The sequence below is a fragment of the Pelodiscus sinensis genome, chromosome 5 (assembly GCF_052426305.1).
Source record: "Pelodiscus sinensis isolate ZL-2025 chromosome 5, ASM5242630v1, whole genome shotgun sequence".
Taxonomy (NCBI): domain Eukaryota; kingdom Metazoa; phylum Chordata; order Testudines; family Trionychidae; genus Pelodiscus; species Pelodiscus sinensis.
In genome coordinates this window covers 58532109-58555556 of record NC_143056.1, presented here as the reverse complement: position 1 = coordinate 58555556, position 23448 = coordinate 58532109, and the positions used below count along the sequence as shown (strand labels likewise).

General features: G+C 41.2%; 1 protein-coding gene across 5 annotated transcripts in view; it reads left to right on the top strand.

Annotated features, from left to right (window-relative positions):
* FMN1 (formin 1) overlaps window positions 1-22090 on the top strand; it is a 372953-nt gene extending 350863 nt beyond the window's left edge. For all 5 annotated transcript variants that reach the window (XM_089778461.1, XM_025189464.3, XM_075927044.2 and 2 more), the window contains 2 exons: window positions 13900-13984; window positions 18153-22090. In XM_089778461.1, the coding sequence (XP_089634587.1) occupies window positions 13900-13984; window positions 18153-18197 (130 nt within the window). In that variant the 3' untranslated portion in view covers window positions 18198-22090. The remainder of the gene's footprint in view (window positions 1-13899; window positions 13985-18152) is intronic.
* Window positions 22091-23448: the final 1358 nt, after the last annotated feature.

The following is a 23448-nucleotide window of genomic DNA, read 5'->3' as shown; positions in this document are numbered from 1 at the left end:
TGAATGTTGTCAATAAAGTCAAAGAATTATTCTATCATAAAAAAACAAAATAGATGGCTATCTAAAATGTGATCAGTTATAATTAGTATAAAAATAAAACAGTACAGTCTAGAATTCCAATATGATAAATCTTCAGTAGACTAAATATTTTTGGATTATTAAAAGAGAAGCTAAAGATTTATAAAAGTACAGAAAAAAATAGATTAATACTACCCTTAATTAAGTGATAGACTATGCTGAAAGATCTTGTTTTGTCTAAAAACTATTTGACTTCTAAATGTGAATCTAATTAGATTTCTATCCAACATTTTTTAGTAGAGGAAACAGTTTAACTATGCTGCCCTATACTTAACTGACCATGAAAATAAGTTAGTTGCCTGCAACATATACTTGAATTATTATCTCTTTCGTGGACAAAATCTGCACATCTTTTAGGAATCCAAAACAGAGTTTTTAGATGTAAGTATTAAAACTACATAAATATAATAAATAAATGACTGTGGAGAGATGTAGAATTTTTTTCAACATAAATTCCCTGTATAGGGATACTTTCCGTTTTAGACATACCATTTTCTTCCACTGTTAGTGTGTAACTATAATACCGTAAAATCTGCTTTGAAGATCACCTCACTGTAAAAGAGAATCGGACTAGAATGGCCACTTCCCCTTCATCCTTCACATATATTTTCATGTAAATGCACCATAATGCCAACCACATGTTGGGGACATTGAAGACTATTTTCTATAAGTTGAATTATTTTATTGGCGACTTTTTAATATGTACGTCAAAACTAGAAAGTTTCTTTATACATATCTCTCATCCTTTTTCAAAATTTTCTCATGCTAATTAAATTGAAGAATACATTTTGAGTTACACAGTAGACAATAATTTGTGATAAGCCAATATAGCTCCAGATCTATTTTATATTTTATTCTGTCTTCATTCCTTTAATAGGACTGTTGCTTTTTATTTGCAGCTGGTGTGCAAAAGAACTCCAAAGATATTTGACCCAGGGACTCCACAGGTAGGGGCTTCTCTAACCGGGATGCCAGAGCAGCCCCTATCTGCAAGATGCCCTAGCCCACTGCAGGCAGGAGATGGTCCAGCCTGGCCAGCACAGACCCTGACTGAACCGGAGGCAGGGACCACAGACAAGGGACTGCTCTAGCTGGAGCATTACCTGTCTGCAGCAAAGGAGTGTCATTCCAGCCCAGCGGCCCCCTACCCCACCCGAGTTCATCCCCTTTAAATGACTAACTGGTTAAACATTATGTTTAACCAGTTAGTCAATTAAATGGGATTTTACATCTCTACTTTGATGAGCCAAATTAAATTCTGCTAAGTAGTAACCACCCTGTCGAATTCTCTGCTTTCTTAGTCCCAGGTTCCTTTCAAGTATGAACATACCCTAGAGGTGTGCTCGCCCCAGTCTAAAGCCCTGAGACCTGCTGCTCCTGGGGGCAGAAGCCTCCAATCAGAAGTTCTGGTGGTCCCTAGGTTCAGAAGCCCTGAAAGCTACAGCCCCAATTTGCATGTGGCTGAAGTTTGTAATATAGGCAGTCCCCGGGTTACGTACAAGATAGGGACTGTAGGTTTGTTCTTAAGTTGAATCTGTATGTAAGTCGGAACTGGCGTCAGCCGCTGCTGAAACTGATCAGTTTCAACCGCGGCTGAATCTGGATGCCAGTTCTGACTTACATACAGATTCAACTTAAGAAAGTAAGGCGTCCTCAAGTCAGCTGCTGCTGAAACTGATCAGTGGCTGATTCCAGGAAGCCTGGGGCAGAGCAACTCTGCCTCGGGCTTCCTGTAGTCAGCCGCTGGTCAGTTTCAGCAGCGGCTGACTTGGGGACGCCTGGGGCAGAGCAGCTGGGGTGCTGCTGGGTTGCTCCAGTAGCGCGGCTCCTTGGCGCTACTGGAGCAACCCAGCAGCACCCCAGCTGCTCTGCCCAAGGCGTCCTGATTCAGCCGCTGCTGAAACTGACCAGCAGCGGCTGAATCAGGATGCCTGGGGCAGAGCAGCTGGGGTGCTGCCGGGTTGGTCCGGAGCGGCACTGCGGGACCAACCTGGCAGCCCCCAGCTGCTCTACCCTAGGGGTAGGCAAGAAAAGCCTGGTCTGCTGGGGGGGCACTAGCTGCACCCTCCCCCCCCCAGCAGACCAGGAAGACGGGGGTGGCGGGACCGCCCAAGTCCTCCACGGCTTTGCTCCATCTCCCTGATCTGCTGACCTGGGAGACGGGGAGCAAAGCCGCAGAGCACCCCCGCAGCGGGACAGCCCAAGCGCCCCTGGGCTGCCCCGCTGCGGGCGTGCTTCAAGGCTTTGCTCCCCGTCTCCCTGCAGACCAGGGAGACGGAGAGCAAAGCCGTGGAGCACGCCCGCAGGGGGACAGCTCAAGCGCGCCCGGGCTGTCCCACTGCGGGCGTGCTCCACGGCTTTGGTCTCCGTCTCCCTGGTCTGCTGGGGGGGTCCAGCAAAGCCGCTGGACACCCCCCCCCCCCCCCCCAGCAGACCAGGGACACCAGAGCAAAGGGCAAACGAGCAAAGCTGCCCAGGCGGCAGCTTTGCTCGGGTGTCCCTGGGCTGCTGGGGGGTCCAGCGGCTTTGCTGGACCCCCCCAGCAGACCAGGGAGACTGGGAGAAGCTTTTCTCACCCCGGAGGACACGGGTAGCGACCCGCCGCCCGTGAGCTCCGGGGCGAGAAAAGCCCCGTTCGCAAGTGCGGATCCGTCATAAGTCGGATCCGCGTAAGTCGGGGACTGCCTATATCTAGTTTAGAGTTATGGACTACGTCAGAATTACAGACAACTGCCATTCCCAAAGTGTCCATAACTCCGAGGTTCTACTGGACTTCCCTTCACTCCAAAAGCTTCGTAGGGCAGTTTGTACATGAGTGAAGGGAAAAAGGGAAGAAAGTGGAGAGATGCAAAAAAATATGTTGTGGTCAAAGTGATTAGTTTGGCATTTTTGCAGCAGCTTTTTGAATGGATTTAAGAGCATCAAGGTGTCATTTGTCAAGATCAGAAAGGAGGAGGTTGCTATAGTGAAGACATGAGCTTACGAGGGCTTGTACCAGTGTTTTAGCAGGATGAACAGGGATGATGATCATAGAGATGTTTTGCAGTAAGAACTATCTGAGTGTGGATATGGTTTAAATTGAGGGACAAGAGATAGTGGATGTTCAAATTACAGGCCTACGTGGCAGGGAGCCCAGTGCCACTGTCCAGAGAGTGTGAGAAAATAGTGTTCCTTCCTGCCAAGGTCCTGTGTCAGAACTCCTGTTCCTGAAAGAAAAAATATGTTCTCTCTGTTGCTGTTCTGCACCTGCTATTTCCTGGGGCATAAAATTAGATTTTCTCCTCTTGGCTACAGAGTACAGTCTGTGGTGTTCTCACATTTAACCCATGTTATTCAGATGAGTTAGCAACAGAGGATGTGGAAATAATTACTTGTCTTCCATCAGCAGATTGTTAAAGATATGAAAAAAGTCTATCTGCATCAGCAGTTTTAGGATTGGAGACAAACTCCATTGGTCTATACAGATAAATACTTTTTCACTATAGTCTTTTATTGGTTTCATAAAATATTTACAGCTTACAATATACACAATGTTGAAAAATTATCCATTTTCTTAGTTTAAAAACTCGAGAGATGCTGTGAAATGGCCAGTTTTGTAAAATTTAACTAGATGTAATATACTGTCTAATCTCTACATTACTTTAATATTCGTGTGCTAAACGTTATGAGCTGTTGTATAGGAATAGTGTCATCTACTGAATAGTAGCAGTTCTGGAAAGAAGGGAATGCATAGTTCTGTTGCTTCACAGTAAAAATTGTGGAGAGAGGGAAGTGGATTCTGCCCAGATATTCATGAAATCCTGGGAGACTGTGGCTTCCCTCCCTCTGCCCCCGTGCCTTCAGCTCAGCCCTTGAATGCCAGCAGGATCCTGACAGCATGGGGCAGGTGTAAAGAGAATTACATGGGCTCAAGAAGGAAGAAGACATATTAGTGGCTTTGTCTACACTGCAGGATTTTTGTGCAAGAAGCCTTTTGTGGAAGAGTTCTTGCGCAAAAACTTCTTGCGCAAAAGCACATCCAGACCTCAAAGTGCATGTGCTTTTGTGCAAGAGCGTGTCCACACTGCATGGACACTGATGTACAAAAAACTCTGATTGCCATTCACAGATTGGCCACCAGAGCACCTGTGCTTTTTCCAATAGGGATTTCTTGTGCAAAACCCTTCTGGAGAGTCCACACCTGCCTTTTTGTATAAGAGCTGTAGCACAAAAAGGAGTTATTCCTCGTGGGAAGAGGAATAACTCTGCCAGAAAAAGCCCTCTGTTCTGTCGACTTTCTTGCACAAAAATGCATTTGAGGTATGGATGCTCCACTGGTTTTTGTGCAAAAATTTACGTTGACAATTTATTGTATACATAGCCACTATGCTGGCTTTTATCTGTAGTAGCTTTGGATTTTGGAGCATTTTGTACCCAGCCTCTTCCTCTGAGCCCAGTAACAGAGGGGAGGATAGGAGTAAGTGATGATAATAGCAACTTTCATCCTCCCATCCCTTCTTTGTTCCAGTGGAGATGGACATTGTTTTTATGGGATTATGAAGAAAACATTCTAAATATGTTATAAACTATTTTTAGTTTTATGTTTGTATTCCTGAAAATTACTGAACAATAAATTCAGTTTTTAATGAAAAATAATGGCTGACTTTTCAGCAATGGCCTATGATTTTAGTGCCTCGATATTTTGGACACCTTGGTCTGATTTTCAGAGATGCTTAACATCCAGAACTCCCAATTAGGAAGGCAGGTGCTACTTTATTTTATTTTATGTTGGGGGTGACTCAAAAGAATATCAGGTAAAATAATGGAATGGTGATTTATCATTTCAAAAATATGTAGCTCCATTTTTGTGACTTTCATCAGTTTTGTTTTTCATATTATGTGAAGTAATGTGCCAGAGTTTAAAGACTGCTAAATATTACTTTTATATTATATTCATGTATATGTTGTTCAATATAATATACAGATATTATTTCTCCTGTATTCATTTTTTTTTATTTATCTTGCTCAGTGGTGACTGATGTTATTCTTCCTTTGAACAAATTCACATTAAAGCTGGTCAAGTTTTGTGATTTTAACTGACTAGGATTCCGTAAACTTTACTCGTTTTTTTTTTTTAAACTCACAGAAGTTACAAAAACTGTTAATGTTTAATGTCTAGACATCAACTGTGTCATTTATTGCTTAATGCTGCCCAAACATACAATATGTATGAAAAGATCTCAAACCCTTCATTGTGAAAAGTGTTTTTTATAATCCAGTGTTCCACTGTGAAGCCCTAACAAAAACAAATCTTTTAGTGTGTTTTCCACATTGTACTTATTTTTGACTTGCAGATATATTCTTGCAATTGGATAACAGACTATGTGGGGTTTCTTTTAGAATGGCAAATAGAGGAGGGGATAAAAAATAATCAATGGAAGAAGCACATTAAAAATAAGTTTTACGATTGTTGTGTTGCTGATTCAAACAGACAGATTTGCTTTGATTATATGGTGCTGATGATGGGCTCTTAAATTACAGATGCAATTACATTTCAATCATAGAGGAATAAAATGGCATGCTATAAAAAGAGACAGGTAGTCTACTTCCCCTGGATATATCTACACTATGTGCTTATTTCAAAATAAACTATTTTGGAATAATAACTCCTGAAATAGCTGTTTCAAAATAGTGCATCCACACTACAAATGCCCATTGAAATAGCACATCCACACTGATTGGAAGCTGAATCACATTTAAAACCCCCAGAAGCACCTCAGGCAGGGCATCAGGATAGCAGTCAGTTCCTGTAGCTGCTGCCTGAGGCTATCTGAGGCTCCTGCTTAAAAGGGTTCCCCTCTACAGCCGTTTCTCAGGCTCTTCACCTTTGCCTACCTCCTCAAGGGACAGAAAACTCATCTCATTGTGTGCTCTGATTGCCCTTGCAGACACCACAGCACTCCAACTATGGAGGCAGACCTGCTGCAAAGCAGTCTCTGGCTCTAAGACCTCATGCTGCACCTCTTGTGCAGTTACTGTATGCTGCCCCTGTGGGTTTTCCTGTGGCTGCACCCTTAAAGGCTGCAGGGTTAGGGGAACTATAGAGACCTGATGAATGTGGACAGAATGGCCATCAGGACAGTGCTGAGAATCCTTGGAAGCCACTTATTTCAAAATAACCACAGCTGCACACCCCCCATTTCGAAATAACTGGTTTGCAACAGGCGTTATTCCTCATGAAATGAGGATTACTGACTTCAGAATGAGAAGCCCTTTATTTTGAAATAATGCTGCAGTGTAGATGTGCCCAGTGATATCACTAAAAGGACTTATGGACTTCAGTGAGAGTTGCAGAGGAAGGGAAAATACTGAGAGAGAAAAACATACTAAAAAAATTCTCATTACTCAGCCCTCTTTGAAGAAGCTTAACTTTCAGACTATTTTACAGTTATTAGTCTGCGGTCCCCCTAGGGTATGTTCATACTGCAATGTAAGCCAAGGAGTAGTAGAGTGTGGGATGTTTAATGTAGGGCTTGAGCATCTATACTCATTTGCAGGGCTCGACAAATTCACTCGCCCGCTCGCCCGTGGCGAGTAGATTTTTCCAGCTGGCGAGTGCAGGGGCAGACTGGCCCGGTGGTCCGTTGTGATAGGCTGGCCAAATCCCGCACTATGGGCGGTGCGGCTCCATCCGATCCGCCAGCCGGCAGAGGAGCACAGCGCCGCTGGGAAGGGGGAAATGCGGCAATTCTTCCCACCGGGCTGCCTGCATTCAGGTCTGGCGTGAGGAGGCGGGGCGGGATGCCAGGACACTGGTGTGATCTGGCCCCGTTGATTTTAAAGGGTCGCGGCAGCTTGGCTCTGGCTGCGTGTCCCTGAGAGCTGGCTGCAGTGCGCAGCGCAGCCAGGGCCCACCCCACTGGCTCCAGTCCTGCCACGGCCCCAGCCCCCCTTTGTCTCCACGCTGACCGTTCCCCACGCCGCCCCTGCACCCCGGACCCCCTGCTCTCCCTCTTCCCTGCGACCCTTTGGCTCTGTGCCGCCCTTACACCCCGCACCCTGCTCCCCCCGATCCCTGCCCCCCCAGCTCTGTGCAGCCCGTTCCCTGCACTGCCCCTAGACTCCAATCCCTCTGCCTCTCCCGTTTCCCGCGTCCCATTCCCCGTGCCTCCACCGCACCCTGCTACTCCTGATCCCTGCACCCCTCTGGCTCTGTGTTGTCCCTGTACCCTGCTCCCCCTGTGGGTCAGGAGGGAAGGGTGTTTGTGCATAGGGAACAGCTGGACAGGGCAGGGAAAAGGCTGCTGTGATCCAGCAGCAAGTGAAAGGGGGAGTTCACTTGAAGTGCCTTTGCCTTTATGGAAAAAAATGAATGAAAATGCTATTTGTTATTTATAGGTCTAAAATGCCGGGACAAAAAAGAAAACAAACCAAAAAAACCCATTGCAAAATGCAAACATGTAAAAGACAACAACAAAGGGGAGGGGGTGGCAAAAAATGTTTTGCTTGGGGCAGCAAAAAACCTAGAGCTGGCCCCTGGGGAGGGGGAGGGGAAGGGGCTGGGCTGTGGGGAGGGGAGGGGAGGGGAGGGAGGAAATATGGGGAAGGGACTTGTGCTGAGAGGAGGAGGTCAGGAGAAGACTAAGAAGAAGAAAGGGGAAGGCACCAAGGGACAGGGGTGCAGGAGAGACAAATGCCAGGGGGCCAAGTGCAGATAATGAGGAAAAGGGCAGGAGGGGAGGTGTCAGTGTGAGGGGGGACAGGGTGATGCTAGGAGAGGAGAGGGTAAGGGCATTGGGAGCTAGAGGGGAAAGGGGAGGTGCTGGGAGAAGACTTGAAAGAAGGGGTGGGCATGAGGAAGGTGGGAATGGAGCAAGGCATCTGTGAGGGCACAGGGGCATGAGGGGTACGGGGGCAGAGGGTGGTGAGGGGGTGGGTATCAGGGAAAAAGAGAGCAAAGGGGGCAGGGGCAGTGACGGAAGGGGGAGACACCAGGAGGGTGCAGGTGCCAAGGGATTCTGGGGGTGAAGCAGAAGGGCAGACACCTACAGGGGAGGGACCAGCACCAGAGGAGAGAGGCAGGGCAGGTGTGTAGAGGGAGGTTTTAGGAGAGGGGATGAGGAGAGGTAGCTCACATGATCAGAGTGGGGCTACTGGAGGATTGGGCACAGGGTGGAGAGAAGGGCTGGCGGAGGGGGGCAGGTCTCAGGAAGGCTGAGGGCAGTGAGAAGGGCAGGAGTCAGGACAGCAGAGGGTGAGGGGTTGGGGGGCAGCAGGCACCAGGGGAGCTGATGGAGCAAGGGGAGGAGACATGGCAGCAGAGAGAAAAGGTAGAGGTTTATAAGATATTTATTAATAACTTATTAGTAATTACTGTTCTTATTCTTATTAGGAATTTATGCCATTTAAAAAACACTTTTTGTGGGGGTGGGTGGCGAGTCCCTTTTTTGTCTGGTGAGTAGGGTTTTCCATAATTTGTCGACCCCTGCTCATTTGCAACCCCAGGAAAAAAAACTGTTGAACCCTGGGTCTCAAATTGGGGATTCAGCATCTACAATACATTACACAGGTCTGAATCCAACCATCCCAGATTCCTAGTGCCTTCCCAAAACATAGGCCACTCTAGCCATCTGTTCATGGTGCCGAATGGAAAGACTTGACTGTCCACCAGATTAGACTGTCCAGAGGACAAAGAAGTTTGGCCCATTTCATTGTGGAATGCTTTTTGTGGACTCCCAGAGCATGATCCAATGGGGCTGCATCTACAATGCAAATCAATAGGGCTTGAACCCTTGGTCCAGCTTGACTCAGCCTCAGACCCTCCACCCCTGTGGGGTCCTGGGACCTTGTGGCCAAGTTTTGGGTTAGCTCAATCTGTAGATAAAATGAAGGCTAGGCTTGAGACTGTGTTCAAACCTTGGGCTTGCACTGCAGTGTAGACCTACTCCTTGAGTCTCTCAGTCCCCAGCCTGTTTATGACAGGTAAATAGTCACTTTCAGTGACATGTCATAACAGCAGGAACCCACTCTTTGTGTTAGAAATACTAAACAAGGAACGCCCAATTTTACAAAAATGTACAGTGCTGACGTTGAATGGTAGTCAAACCTCTCTTTTTTTCATTGTGGATTTCTGCTTGGGATGGATTGGCAGATCAACACCCTCACATTGCATCACACCGGGGTAAGAGACAGGTGCCGCTCTGTTTTCTTTTCTCTGTCAGTTTTCGCTCGCTTGTGTCACATTTTTGTTTTTCCCGTATCATATTTTCCTTTTCTACTTGAAGTTTATCCTTCCTCTCTTCCTTAATCTTTTTTTTGTATGTTTTCTGCTGACTCTTCTATTTCCCTGATTCCTCCTGCTTTTATTCCCTTAGTTCTAGTTACATTTCCATTCCACGCTCATCAGAAGGCTGGTAGGGTCAGGGTGTATCCATTACTGGCACTCATGGCAGACAGGGCCAAAGAAAAGAATCTTTGGGCTGCTTCCTAAGCCTGTAGCCTTATCTCCCCTGTCAGAGTACCAACATTGTCCACCGTTATCATCATATCCAAACCCTTCCAGATGGGCTGCTGCTGTTCATGTGAACTGCTTCCAGCCAACTACCTTAGGTGCCCCATCCATGGCTGGGAAGGAAGGTGGTTTGCTTTGAAGAAGTCACCCTCCACTTCACCAAGAGACATAGTCCATTTGCAGAGAGCATGTGGTGGAACTAGTTCTTGAAGTGTTCTCCACCCACATTATGATATTCTGAAGTGGGGGTGCTCCTCTGTATGCAAGTTGTGAAATGCTACTCCTGCAGTGGATTATGCTCCCAATTACTCTAGTAAGAGCAGAATGAGTCTCCTCATTGAGGTCCTGATGACAGACTCAAATCTTTGCATTGTGAGCTTTTTTCTATAAATCTATGAACTGTTCAATCCCCGTTAACATATCAGCTGATTATTCAAGTTCATTCCTACTTGTCCTACTGCCTAGAGAGTTCTTTGGCTGTCAGATGCTCCTCCATCCCTAAACTGGTGACTCATCTAACACTTGACTAACAAATAAGCTCAAATAAAGAGACAAAGTGGGCACTAATTCATTTTTGTTTGTTTGTTTGTTTGATAATCCTCACCATCTATTTATTCTCCAGTTACTCTGAAGCAGGCTGAAACTTGTTAGCCTTGTCAAGCCATATTAGTAATGTTTTCTAGAAGTCCTCATCAGCTATTTTACTGGGTTATAGGTATCTCTCCTACTCTCAGAAATAAATTTTCCTTTTACCTGATTTTTGTAAAATACACAATATTAAACTGATTATCTTCATTAACACTTGATAGAACTGCAGATACTCTCAGAAAAGTACAAAGGGATATTTGGTGGAATTTATTTAACTTCCTGTTTGGCATTCTGTTGCCAACCTTTAGTTTTATTATAAACTGAGAACAAGTAATTGACAAATAGTTTTTAAAAATCAAGGAAGTTTATACTTTTATGGGAAGTAGTACAGCAGGTTAAGTCTATATAAATTCTCATAAACTTCATAGAACTTCTTAAAGGACTTGCTTTATAACACATTAAATAGTTTATTTTAAGGTGATTAAAAATAATAGTACGTGGTGTGATATCACTGCATATCTGTTATTTACGTAGTATCTCCCATAAACACAATGTGGATAATAATTAAGAGTTTATTCCTGTCTAAGCAAATGAACTTTATCTGTGGTTTTATTTTTGCGTATCATAATAATCTCTAAGCCAAATCACACAGCCATGTACTTAATTTGCTTCTTATTTGTAGCATTTTATCCAGAAAGAGTTTCAAGATACTATTTCATGATCATTACACTCATTATACAAGTGCAAACATTTCTGTATAAACCAATTGAAAAAGGCAGAAAATGAACACAATATAACAGAGAAAGGGAAGTAGTGCATATTGTATTCATAACATCCATGCAGCAATAAGCCTCATTAAGCTTGCCTAGTAAACAATATGGCTTGTGCTTATCATCATGTATTGTGTGTGATTATTTAAAATCATGGACCTATTTTGCACATCACTGCAATGTATGGACAAGCCCTCTGTTTCATAAACATGATATGATAAGCAATATATAATTCTATTTTGATTAGAAAAACTTTTCAATTCTGCACAAATATCTGACAGGTAATCATTAACAGGTAGAGTAGATGCTCACAGTTACAAATAGCTCAGGAATAGAGATTGTTCATAACTCTGAAACTTTCATAATTCTGAACAAAACATTATGGCGTATCTTTTAAAAGCTTATAACTCAACATTGACATAATACAGCTTTGAAAGTTTACTATGCAGAAGAAAAATGTTGCTTTTAATCTTAATTTAAATGAAACAAGCACTGAAAGTTTCCTTCCTTGTCAGATTTTTTTAATTTTTTCCTTTTAATTAGTAGTTTACATTTAAACTAGTACATTTAATGTCTCTGCTGCAGTTTGACTCTGTATTTCTGGTTCTAAATGAGATGTATGGTTGACAGATCAGTTCATAACCAGGGGGTTTGTAACTCTGAAGATGACCTTGCCTATTCATGATTTTTGAGTTTATCATTTACAACTCTGTGGTTAAGATGTTGGCTCAGTTTATTTTGTAGCTATTTAGAAAAAGCCCATTGGAACAGTACAACTACCATAACTACAGGGAGGGAGAGAAACTTAGGACTTACTACAAAAGGTGGTCTAAAATGAAGATGTTCTTAGAATCCTGAATATCCCAGCTTGGTGCTACTGAATCTAAACATAGTAATTGCTGTTAAAAACCGAGTGTCACTTTGAGCATAATATTTGCATTTATAACCTATGGAGGTATAACTTAAACTGGAAAAACTTGATATTGTATAAACTAAATCTCATCATACCAACCTAACTTAAGGTGTTTCTATAGCTTTTCTCAATATAGAACATAGGCAATGTTGGAAGTAAGGCTTCTTAAAAGGAATTTCACTTTTCCCTCATGTTCTTGGCCATTTGCAAGGAAATTCAGAGATTTCAAACTCTAATAATTATCCTGCGGAAGCTTCTGAAATGCATTGTTCAAACAAGAAATGTTAGGTTCTAAAAAATGTATTGGACCCTGATGAACAGTGCAACATGTTTATGAATATATTTTAATAAAATGTCAAGAATTCAAGTTGCTGCTGGAACAGTGCCCTACACAGCATTACAGGAGAGAAGGAATTACATGTCAGTAACTGCAGAACTAATCCATGTTCCCTGTTGCTTTACATGGAAAATTCTTCCACAGTGTAGTTTGTCAAAGGCAGTTTGAACTGGACTTGGTATTTTAAATACTTTATTGGCTGGGCAGAGAAACAGAAAAAAAAAATGAAGTAAAAGTAGAAGGTTACATTTGTCAGTTTGACAATGCCAAGAACTATAAAGTTTATAAGAAAAAAAACTGTTTTGATGCCCAGCAGTGGAAATTGGGTTGTCTTTTTGTAATCAAAATGTACATAATTTCCCTTTTCCTTTGGATGTTCCAGACTGAAGTGTAAACCAAGTGTCTATACCCTCAGAGCTTTAGTGATATCAAAAGCTGGAAGGGTGCGATCTCTGTATTGGAGTGTAGAATAGGTTAATAGAAAAAAAGTACTGTGTTGTATCTAGCAAATTGTCTGATTTCATAGGATAACATAAAATTTCAAATTTTATAAGCACACATTTTAATGGCCAGTATCAGACAAATGGTGGTTTGCCAGTATTTTTCAATGTTTCTAAATTACCTACAGAGAGAACCTCAAGAATTTGTTCTCATTTTTTTGACTTCTTGAAGCAGGTTTTTAATGTCAATAATCCTCTACCTAGCTATTTTCTGCTAAATCATTAGGTTTTCTTTTTCTTCTCCCTGACTTCTAAATGGCTTTTTTCCCCTTCTATCTTACCACAGATGATTCAAGGACTCAAGAAGATTTTTGAAACAGAGGATTCTATTCCTCTCTCTGGGGGAGAGAGGGCTTCAGAATCCTTTTCTCATAAACTTTGTGTATGTTCTTTTACCTTCTCCCTCTGCTGCTCTCAGCAGATTAGCCTGCAACCTTTGCCTGATATTAGGCCAGCAGGCTCCAGCCAAGACCCTCTCCTCACTTGCCTTCTGCACTCCTTTCTCTGCTTCAGTGAGGTTGATCGCTTGATAAAGTATAAGGCTTTTCTCTGTGTATGTTCAGTAAGGTCAAACCTAACTGGCCATTTTAATTTTATTCTACAGCAGGTTCATATTTATCATGGCAAAAAGTCAGTTTCATTTTTTTTCTGAGACAGCTATGAAAAATAATATGTGAAGAAAGATTTAATTGTTGGTACAACCTAATTAATTTTAAATCCGTTTAAGAGATACCAAAACATACACAAATGATCAGCCAACTAGTGTGGGTTTGGTTTTTGGTATAGGGATAGCCTCTTAACTGTGTGTTACAGCTGCTGTGATGTGGGAAGGAGTTCTCTAAAACCTGGATGCTGCTAAGAGACCCATATGGATGGATCCTTCCACCCACACAAAGCTCCACTGATTTCAATGGGGCTCCACATGGGTATGCGGGCTTGCCCATGTCCATTGCATAACAGGATCAGGCCCTACATCTCTCCCTTTTTTTATTTTCCTCTCTGGTTGAGAATTCACTCATATCTGCTGCTAGAATATTTAGATAGGTACAATTGAACATATTTTAGTTAATAACACTCATTGTTTAGACTTGATATTGCTGTTTGCCTTTGTTTTGTATTCCAGAGATTATGTGTGTAATCCATGTATAAGTATGCCAGCTAGATGAGATCCAGTTTTGTTTTCTTGTATCTCATGGTATACTTTGTGTTGTATTTTGTTTCAGGCTGAAAATGGCCCAGCAATTTGTAAACAAGTTAACGGAAGAGAAAAAGGTTGAAACAAAGAAAATTAATCCCATGGCTAGTCTGGTATGACATATTCCTCAGCATAATATAATGAGACTGTGCTTTGCGCTTTTCATTGAAATGTAATTAGTAGAATGCATGTTTAATTAGTTGGAATGCAGCAAACTGATAGTGGTCCAGGGGAAAAATCTTTAAGGCCTTGCTTGTAGTGGAGTAACAACTGAGTTTAGAAATGGGTTTAAGCCTTATTTAAATTTGCTTCTGGCCAACTCTTGCTCTAACATATTTTGGATGGCAAAGTGTGATAGGAGCCACCATTCTTGTCTCTTTTTCTCACAAAAGTCTCTGTGCTTTTTTCCCTATAGAATTTCACCCTTTAGAATGCTTATTCAGAACAGTTCAAATAGCCTCCTTCCTGTCTTGATTCAAACCTCTCCTAAAGACTTTCTTTGGACATCTCCCCTGGTTATGTGAGGAAGGATTTTTTTTAAAATTAACAGTCCAACATCATATCCTTTAACCTTGTCTTTCCTGGCCACTTCTTGGGTATGATCTTTACTCTTTGCTGTACCTTGTCAAATTTACCCTGTGTTGCTTTGAGCAGGGACTGAGCCCATTATGTGTTTTTTGTGAGACACTTAGGCTTGAGCAAAATTATCTTCCTATGCATGGGCCTAAATCATATTGGCCAACCACACCATGGCTAAGAACCCTGTTTGGTGGCCACAATACTTATGCTTTTAAACTGAGCTGTTACATAAATATAAACCAAACCTAAAACTGATCAGGAGTATAGGCTGTAGTAAAAAGGACGACATTCAGAAAGGAGAAATGCAAAGTACTTCACTTAGGAAGGAACAGTCAGTTGCATGCCTACAAAATGGGAAATGACTGCTTACGAAGGAGTAGCGAAGATACGGACCTGGGGGGTCATAGTGGATCACAAGCTAAATATTAGTTAACAGTGTAAAACCGTTGCAAACAAAAATCAAACTTCATTCTGGGATATATTAACAGAGGTGTTGGAAGCAAGATGTGAGAAGTAATTCTTCCACTCTACTCTATGATGATTAGGCCTTCACTGGAGTACTGGGTCCAGTTCTGGGTGCCACATTTCAGGAAAGATGTGGACAAATTGGAGAAAGTCCAAAGAAAACAAAAAAAATGTTTACAGGTCTAGAAAACATGAGCTATGAGAGAAGATTGGGAAAAAATGAGTTTAAGTCTGGTGAAAAGAAAACTGAGAAGAGACATAATTTTCAAGTACATAAAAGATTATTACAAGGAGGAGGGAGAAAAAATATTGTTCCTAACCTTTGAGGACAGGACAAGAAATATTTAAATTGCAGCAAGGGCATTAGGAAAACTTGCTAACTGTCAGGGTTGTTAAGCACTGGAATAAATTGCCTAGGAGTTGTAGAAACTCCATCATTTGGGTATTTTTAAAAGCAGGTTAGACAGATAGGGATGATCTATATCCATAGTCTCCAACTGGTCGATCCTGATTGACCCACTGATCGTGGCACCCTTAGGGGTCGATCACCGCAGCCAGATTACCTGGAGTGTGGCGCAGCCTCATCAAGCTGAAAGTTGGCCCACAAAGCTGCACTGCGCTCCAGCTGGGCTGGATCAAAGAGGGGCAACCACGCAGGCAGCTGTCCCTCTTTGTTAACTTGCCAGCTGGGATGGGGAAAGGGTGCACATGCAAACACACACCTGCGTCCCCGCTCTTGCCTCCTGCTCCGGGAAGGGGCTGGGTGGCTGGCACACATGGCGTGCTGGGGACAGGGCTACGCTGTGCTGTTCCCCATGGGCTGAGAGTCACCTTCCCCAGCACCAGCCTTGGGCTCTGCCTGCCACAGCCCTAGTACTGCTGCTTGCAGGCAAAGGGCTGGACCAGGCAAGGAAGAGACTCTGTCCCTATCCCCTCCTTGTCCCAGCGTTGCTTCCCGGAGGCTGCAACTCCCAGAGCTGCTGTCCTGCCAGTGAGTGTGCTGGGGGCACAGGGATGTGGAGCCGGGGGGGGGGGGTGAAGGAGGATGTGGGGGCAGGATGGGAGGGGGCAGAGATTGTTCTGAGGGGCATGGGGTGATGCAGGGGATCAGGCTACAAAGACAGGATGGGACGGGGTAGGGGGCGATGCAGGAGATCTTGCTGGGGGGAATCATAGGGCTGAGGGGAGCAAGGCTGGAGCAGAGGGAAGATTTAGGGGGATACTTTGCAGAAGCTGCACTTTCCTTCACTACCCACTTCTTTGCCTCCTTCCCCAACCAGCAATTTGGCTGCATTCTCACCCTTTAATGCGTTACTGCCCCAACCTCCTCCTGTCCCCAAACTCCCTCTCGTACCCCAATCCCACACTCTCTCCTGCTGCTAAACTTCCTCCAGACCCTGCACCCCATCTCCCACCCAGAGCCTGCATCACTATTCCACTCACTGGCAGTCCTGTCCCATACAGTGAGTTCCTCATTTTTGTTCCCACTCCAGAGCCTAAGGGGGGTCCGCAAAATCCAATAACTCTGGCACCCCAGAAAAGTAAATCTGGCCTATGGGAAGCCCTGAACCTCAGTCTTCTTTGCCCCTTCCCCTCACCCTGTAGAGGCTGGGGCACCAAAGGGTTGAGGTGTCTCAGTTGGGGGCCACATCAGTGTGGGTTCGGGGTTTGGGGAGGAATTTTTTTGCTTCTCACTTGTATGGTCCCCAGCTGATTTTTCTGTTGGTCAGTGGCCCCCAACCCAAAAAAGGTTCCCCACCTCTGCGATAAATAAAGAAAACATTCCAACCTTTTGTGTTGGACATAACGTTTTACTTTATTTAAAATGAAGTTTGATCAACTAACATAAGAAAGTTAAAATGCTTAATATGTTTAATAATTTAAATTAAACCATTCTCCTCACTTGCTAGCCACATGGCTCAGGTGTAATTATGTAATTAATGGTGAGTTTCCATTAGCAATGGGTAGTCTGCAGAAAAGTTTGGAGAGCACAGGGCCTCGGGAAAGGGGTGGAGACTCAGGGAAGGGATGGGGTAGATCCTGGCTTGCCCTGACATTTAAAAAGTGATCTTGGGTGTAAAAAGGTTGGAGACCACTGACCTATATAATACTTACTACTACCATCAGTGCAGGACACTGGACTGAATGACCTCTCAGGGTGCCATCCAGTCCTCTGATTCTACATGAAAAGCCAAACTATTAACATGAGCATACTAACAAAACTAAAGACAAAAATCTAAAATATGGGTGATGTACTGTTAGGTAGCTCAATCCATATCTAGGAAACAAAGTAAGGGGTATTGTACAGTCAGCTTGTGGAGAGGATGTTGTGAAGACCAGGACTTGAACAGGGTTCAAAAAAGAACTAAACAAATTCATGGAGGTTAGATCCATCAATTATCCCGGATGGGAAGGAATGGTGTCCCTAGCCTCTGTTTGTCAGAGGCTGGAAATGGGAGACAGGAGAGGGATCACTGGAATAAATTGCCTAGGGGGGTTGTGGGCACCTGTCAGGGATCATCTAGACCGTGCTTGGTCCTCCCATGAGGGCAGGAGACTGGATTCGATGACCTCTCGAAGTCCCTTCCAGTTCTAGGATTCTGGGATTCTATGATTAGCTCCCATATATAGAGATTTGTTATATATATATATATATATATATATATATATATATATATATATATATATATATATATATAAAAAAAAAATGGGCCATTTTCTGCTGATGTTCTGTATTTGTTTTCTAAAAATGCTTGTTAAAGTTTTGGGCATGCTTTTCAGTAAAGATTATCATGTATGCAGATTTATGGGTCAACTTTAAAAGCAGAGTGGAAGAAGCTATTAAAAGCATACATTGTGTATATAGTATTTTGATACATTTCCAGCTTTCTGCAGCGGCATTGATCTTTGAAGAATTGTTTTTGTCTGTATTTAAATGACTGAGTCCTTAAAGACATATAGAGCTAGTTAAATTCATAGAAAGGCATTTATGGAGTCTAGTAGTTAAGTATTGTGTGTTGAAATAAATCTTTGCAGGAAATGACAAACTGCGGCATAGTTTGAGATTTATGGTATGGCACTCCAGGAGTTAATTTTCTGGAGGAAAAAAAGGCTTCACTCTACTATGGCTGATTTGCTGCTACTCAGTTCTAGACCACATGCTTGTTGCAATTTGAGAACAGATGGAAAACTAGAGAAAAGAATGATAATAAAGTTCTTTTTTTTCTTAAACAACAGAAAGAAAAACTACGTCAGAAGGAAGCCAGTGTGACCACTAACTGAAAGAAGACACATGATTATATTGACAGTGTGACTTAATACCGTGCATGATGCTTTAATATGCCAATTCCCCAGGGAGTACCTTATGTTAATGTTATGGAGTTCTGCTTTTCTCATCTCTTTCTGAGACAATCTACTAAAAGCTTTTCAGTCCCTTATAAAGAGTTTGCTCATTCAGTTGAGGGAACACAAAGAAGCTGTTTACAGGGAGTTATGAAGGGTTTTATATAACTCTTGCTTACAGAGCTTAAAGTGCAGTTCTTTTCTAAATAGTTATTTCAAGTACTCTATGCATAGTCCACTAATGTGGAAAAGATAAAATCAGGATTTTGGATGTTGAATTAAGTAACAGCTAGCAATCTATATATTGCTCACTTTAGCTTCAAGTAGATCAACACAGAGGTACAGTTCAACTCATGAGAAGCTATTCTATCATAAGTTTTCAGACCTCACTATAAATTGGGGGAAATACTGATTCTAAATAATTTTGATAGTCTAAATAAGTATTAAATTAATCTTTGCTAAAACTGATGCAAGTTTATTATAATTAATGTATTCTGTATTTTATTACAATTATTTTTATAGAAAATTTCATCTATGCCATATACATTGAAACAATATTTTGCCCATGTGGAGAGAGAAATAGCTTCAGATTATGTTCTTATAATATGTAGATGATCTAACTAAGAAATTATTTTCATGGTTTTGACTTGATGTTTCTTACATGTTCTTCATGTTGTCTGATGCAAAGAGATAAAGGACAGAAGCATTTTTAACTTAAATTATCAATGTCATAAGATAATTTATTCACCATTCATCTAACTATAGTGCATAAAACATCTCCATAAAATCATATATGTACTGCTACATTTCTGACTTTCAATTCTATTGAAGCTCCTATTCTTTAACAGTAAGCACCTCACTGTAAAATATATTGTACAGCCTGCTCTTGTCTCCCTGTATATTTATATCTGTGTGTCTAACACAAACATGTACTCTGGTAGAATTTGAAGGGATAGTAAGAGAATCTTGCCATCATCTTGTCACAATATAACCACTCTGTGTGAAGAGTCATTTAGGGCCTGAACTCTTAAACTACTGAGTGTTCTGAGCTCCACTGGTACTTTCAGGCACTCGTTATATCACAGAATCAGTTTCCTAGAAGTAGAGATCATTGCAGCAGAAAAAAGAGGTAGAACAAAAACATTGACGATTAAAAATAGATAGAACTTTTGTTATAGACTAACAAACTACAACTAAACAAGAAACTGTAGGGAACTTACAAAGAAAACTTTCCACAATAACTAAACCATAAAAACCTCCTGTCTACTAGAATCATTACAATATATGGCCAATACAAATGAAATAATGATGATGCAAAAAGTATAGGACATATAGAGTATGTCTACACAGCAGCATTATTTCTGAATAATGAATGTTATTCCAAAATAACCTATTGAGCATCTACATAGCAATTTATTATTTCAAAATAAATTCAAAATAACAGGCTTCTTACTCCAACTTCTGTAAATCTCCTTGTATGAGGAGTAAAGCATGTTGGGGGAAGAGTGTTCTATTTCGAAATAAGTGCTGTGTAGATGTGCCCAAAGTCAAAATAAGTTATTTTGACTTAAGCTATGCAATTAACGTAGCTTAAGTTGCGATACTTATTTGGAGTTTAGCCCTGCTGTGTAGACATGCCCATAGTAAGGAAGGTATTAATCTCTTGGCATGATAGTCAAAGGATACACATAAAAGAAATATATTGGGTTATCTGCGTAGCAAATGAGATGTTATAAGAATTGGTACAAAACCTTAGGCAAGGATGATAAGATGGCTGCATATTCATTAAAGGAAACAATAGTCGTAGAACCCCTATTTATGTTTCTCATTTGGAGAGTTCTGAACTTTCAGATTCCTTAAATAGTTATTGTATCTCATTCTGATACAAAGAAAGTTAAGGGAATTAAGATAGCACTATATGTTTTGGCATTTGTATCTGCTGTAGATAGATCTGATGTGTATGAACATGCTACAAATGAAAACAAATAAAAAATAGATCAGTGGAAGTAAATAGATTGCGGGGTGAGGTAGTATTCCCCCAATTAGCATTGAAATTTGCAAGAATGTTTAAGTGCTAGCAATATGGTGGTGCTGGTTGAAACTCTGAAATCCGGGAATCTCTGGTCTGGTAATATCCGTGGTGAGAGACAGATGTTGCTGGACCAAAGAACCCTAGTGGCGGGGAGCAGAGTCTGGCAGCCAGGAGCCCCAACTGGGTCCAGACAGCAGTATGTAGGATCTCTGGGGACATGGAGCCCTGCCCAGACTGGTGACAGAGCCTGAGCCTGGTGGAAATGGCCCATGCCTGAGCCCAGCTGCAGTACGGCTAGGGCCAGAAGCAGAGCCAACAGTAGGGACAGATGGGAGGCTGCTGGCAGGGGGCCTCCTCTGGGTCAGCAAATTCCCTCATTTGGGACCAGTCGGGTGCCAGACCAGGGAAATCCAACCTTTACTATTTTTCTAACTGAAGGAAAGTAAATTCCAAAGATCAGCATTTTCTGTCTTCCATCAACTCAAATACAAAGATAGATGACGTTCATCTACTTTGGCATTCATCATTAACAATACACAACATAAGCAATAATGCTCATACAAGCCAAAAATTAAAGAACAACAGTAGAATAGACAATTTTGATGAGTCTTTAATCAAACTACTTTATTGAGTATTGGTCTGTACCTTCCAAAAAATTGTTGCAATGAGAGTTGGATGGGAATTTTCTGACAAAATATTTTTAATCAGAAAATGCAAATTCACAAAACAGGAAATCTTCTAGGGAAAAGAATGCTTTCAACATCTCCTGGTTTGAAAAAAATTGTAATAAAAAGTTTTAATATTGTCAATTTCCTATTTCAACATTTTTAAATGAAATGTTTAAATTGTGGGCTCAAAATGACTTTATGGGGTTAGAAATAGTCATTAATATATACTTTAAAATATTAAAAAGTCAAATTAAAATTAACGTTTAAAATTATGTAAATTGAACCTTTCAGTTGGTGCCATCTGAATTTTTTCTAATGATTAGTTCATGAAATTATTTTTAGATTTTTGACTATGTCCCAATTCATGGAGAATTTTTTTCAATCTCAGAATTTCTCATGGAATGCAAAAACACTTTCCCACCCAGTTTCAACTGTGATGATTTTTTTCCTGGAAGAAGGAGATTGTTTCAAACTTCTACCCATTTAGTACTAGCAGGATTATTACTAGATTAAATGGAAAAGAACCTCTAGTTTATTTGCTCCATTCCCCTACTCAAGACATCATGACTGTTATAAGCCTTACGCTAAATGAATGGAAATGGCCAGCTAAACAGCATGCTGGTAAGACTGCTGGCAATAGCCACAAATGCCCTCAGACCTTTAATACTGGTGACACCTGTTGACCTTAATGAAGTTGTTCTAGAAAAAAATTGTATTAATGATTAATATATATTCTATCTATATTATATAATTCGATTTTTATTATTTTAATTAATAATATTTCTCTTTTAAGTATTATTTAAATTTTTATTTTTGCAGGAAATTGGGGGATACAAAGATGAGACAGTAGTTACTGAATGAGTCTAAACATTGTATTTCAAAAGTCAAAGCTTTATAACCATTAATAACACAAAATGTCAACATTGGATATTAAACTATACAAAGTAAATATCCTTAAATCAGACTAATAAGTTTCAAGCAGCATTTTTTCTTACTTCACTTATCTGTAAATTTCTGTTTTTATCAATGGAAATATTTTTGTTGGTTGATGTGTATACAGCTGTATCTGACGAAGATGTTTTTTACCCACAAAAGCTTATGCCCAAATAAATTTGTTAGTCTTTAATGTGCCACAGGACTTCTTATTGTCTTTCATGTAATTTGTAGCTGTACAGTCTAGAATAGTGGTACCAAAGTTAAGTCTCATGATTTTGGTCCTACGAAAATTATTTTTTTCCCTAATGCCATAACATTTCAACTAGCCAAGTTAATAGATTGTTTTGGGTGTGGAGTTTTTCTTCTCTTAAAACATTAATACTGATGACTGCAGGAGAAAGAATGCTTGATTAGATGGACCACTGCTTTCCTCAGGAATAAGACCATATGCTTGTTTGCTTCACTCTTTCTTCATAATTGATGTTTCTCTTGTCATAGCCAAACACTTAAAAATTGCCTCTAAGTGGGTTCTGAATAGCTATCGTATCTCTGGCTGGTTCCCAGTTAAAACATGAGGGGCACCATTCTGTTGCTCATGAGATTCATATAGCTCTTCCTATCCTGGTTTTCCAATAAACTCATGGCAATTTCTTTCTCGGCTCTAAATTTCTTTCCATACCCCATGAATGCCAAGCACAATAAAAGATTGTACTTGCCTGTTTGCTCAGTTAGTAATGCCATTCCATTTTGATTAGCCCTGCATTTTGCTTCATCACTTAGGCCAATATTTTAAAAAATGGGTGCGTAAAGTAAGGGGATTTTCAACAATCCGCAAGGGACTGAGGCAAAGTGCTTTGGAAAATCCCATTTTTGCATCACTACTTCAACACCCATGAAAGATCAACATCTTATATTCTTCATTCATCTTTGAAGCAACATGACTTTTTTTTTTTTGATGGATGGATGTAGTCCAGTTTTTCTGTGGATCTTACTTCCTTTACTTTCTGAAGAATTTTTGAGTGTCTATTAATGGGCTTTAGGTCTTTAGTCTTGGGACTTCTCTTTATCTTTGTTTTGGAGAAAATTCTATTCATTTGCATATAAATAGCAAATATAAAGAATGAGGTGACTAGATTACAGTCCATAAATAGTTTTTAAAAGGCGAAAATACCAGAAACTAAAGGACTCTCTGGTCTAGCAAAGACAGAATTAGAACCAATGGTTGGAAGTTAGATTAGAAACACAATTTGAATTACTAAGAATGAGAGTGGTTGATCAGTGGGACAATCTACCAAGGGAATTGGTGTTTCCTCCATTTCTTGATGACATCAGGTAAACCTCAGGTGCCTTTCTAGAAGGTGTGCTTTAATCACACACATGTTGTAGGGCTCTATAGAGCAGTAAATGGATGTGGCCTGTGCTACATTAGGACATTAGACTACATGATCTGTTTGTCCCTTCTGACCTTAAAATCTATTAAACTCTTTGATGTTTTTAACCATTACTTTTAGACTCTTACATAAAACACAGTAAATCAATTATTTTATCCTCTTCT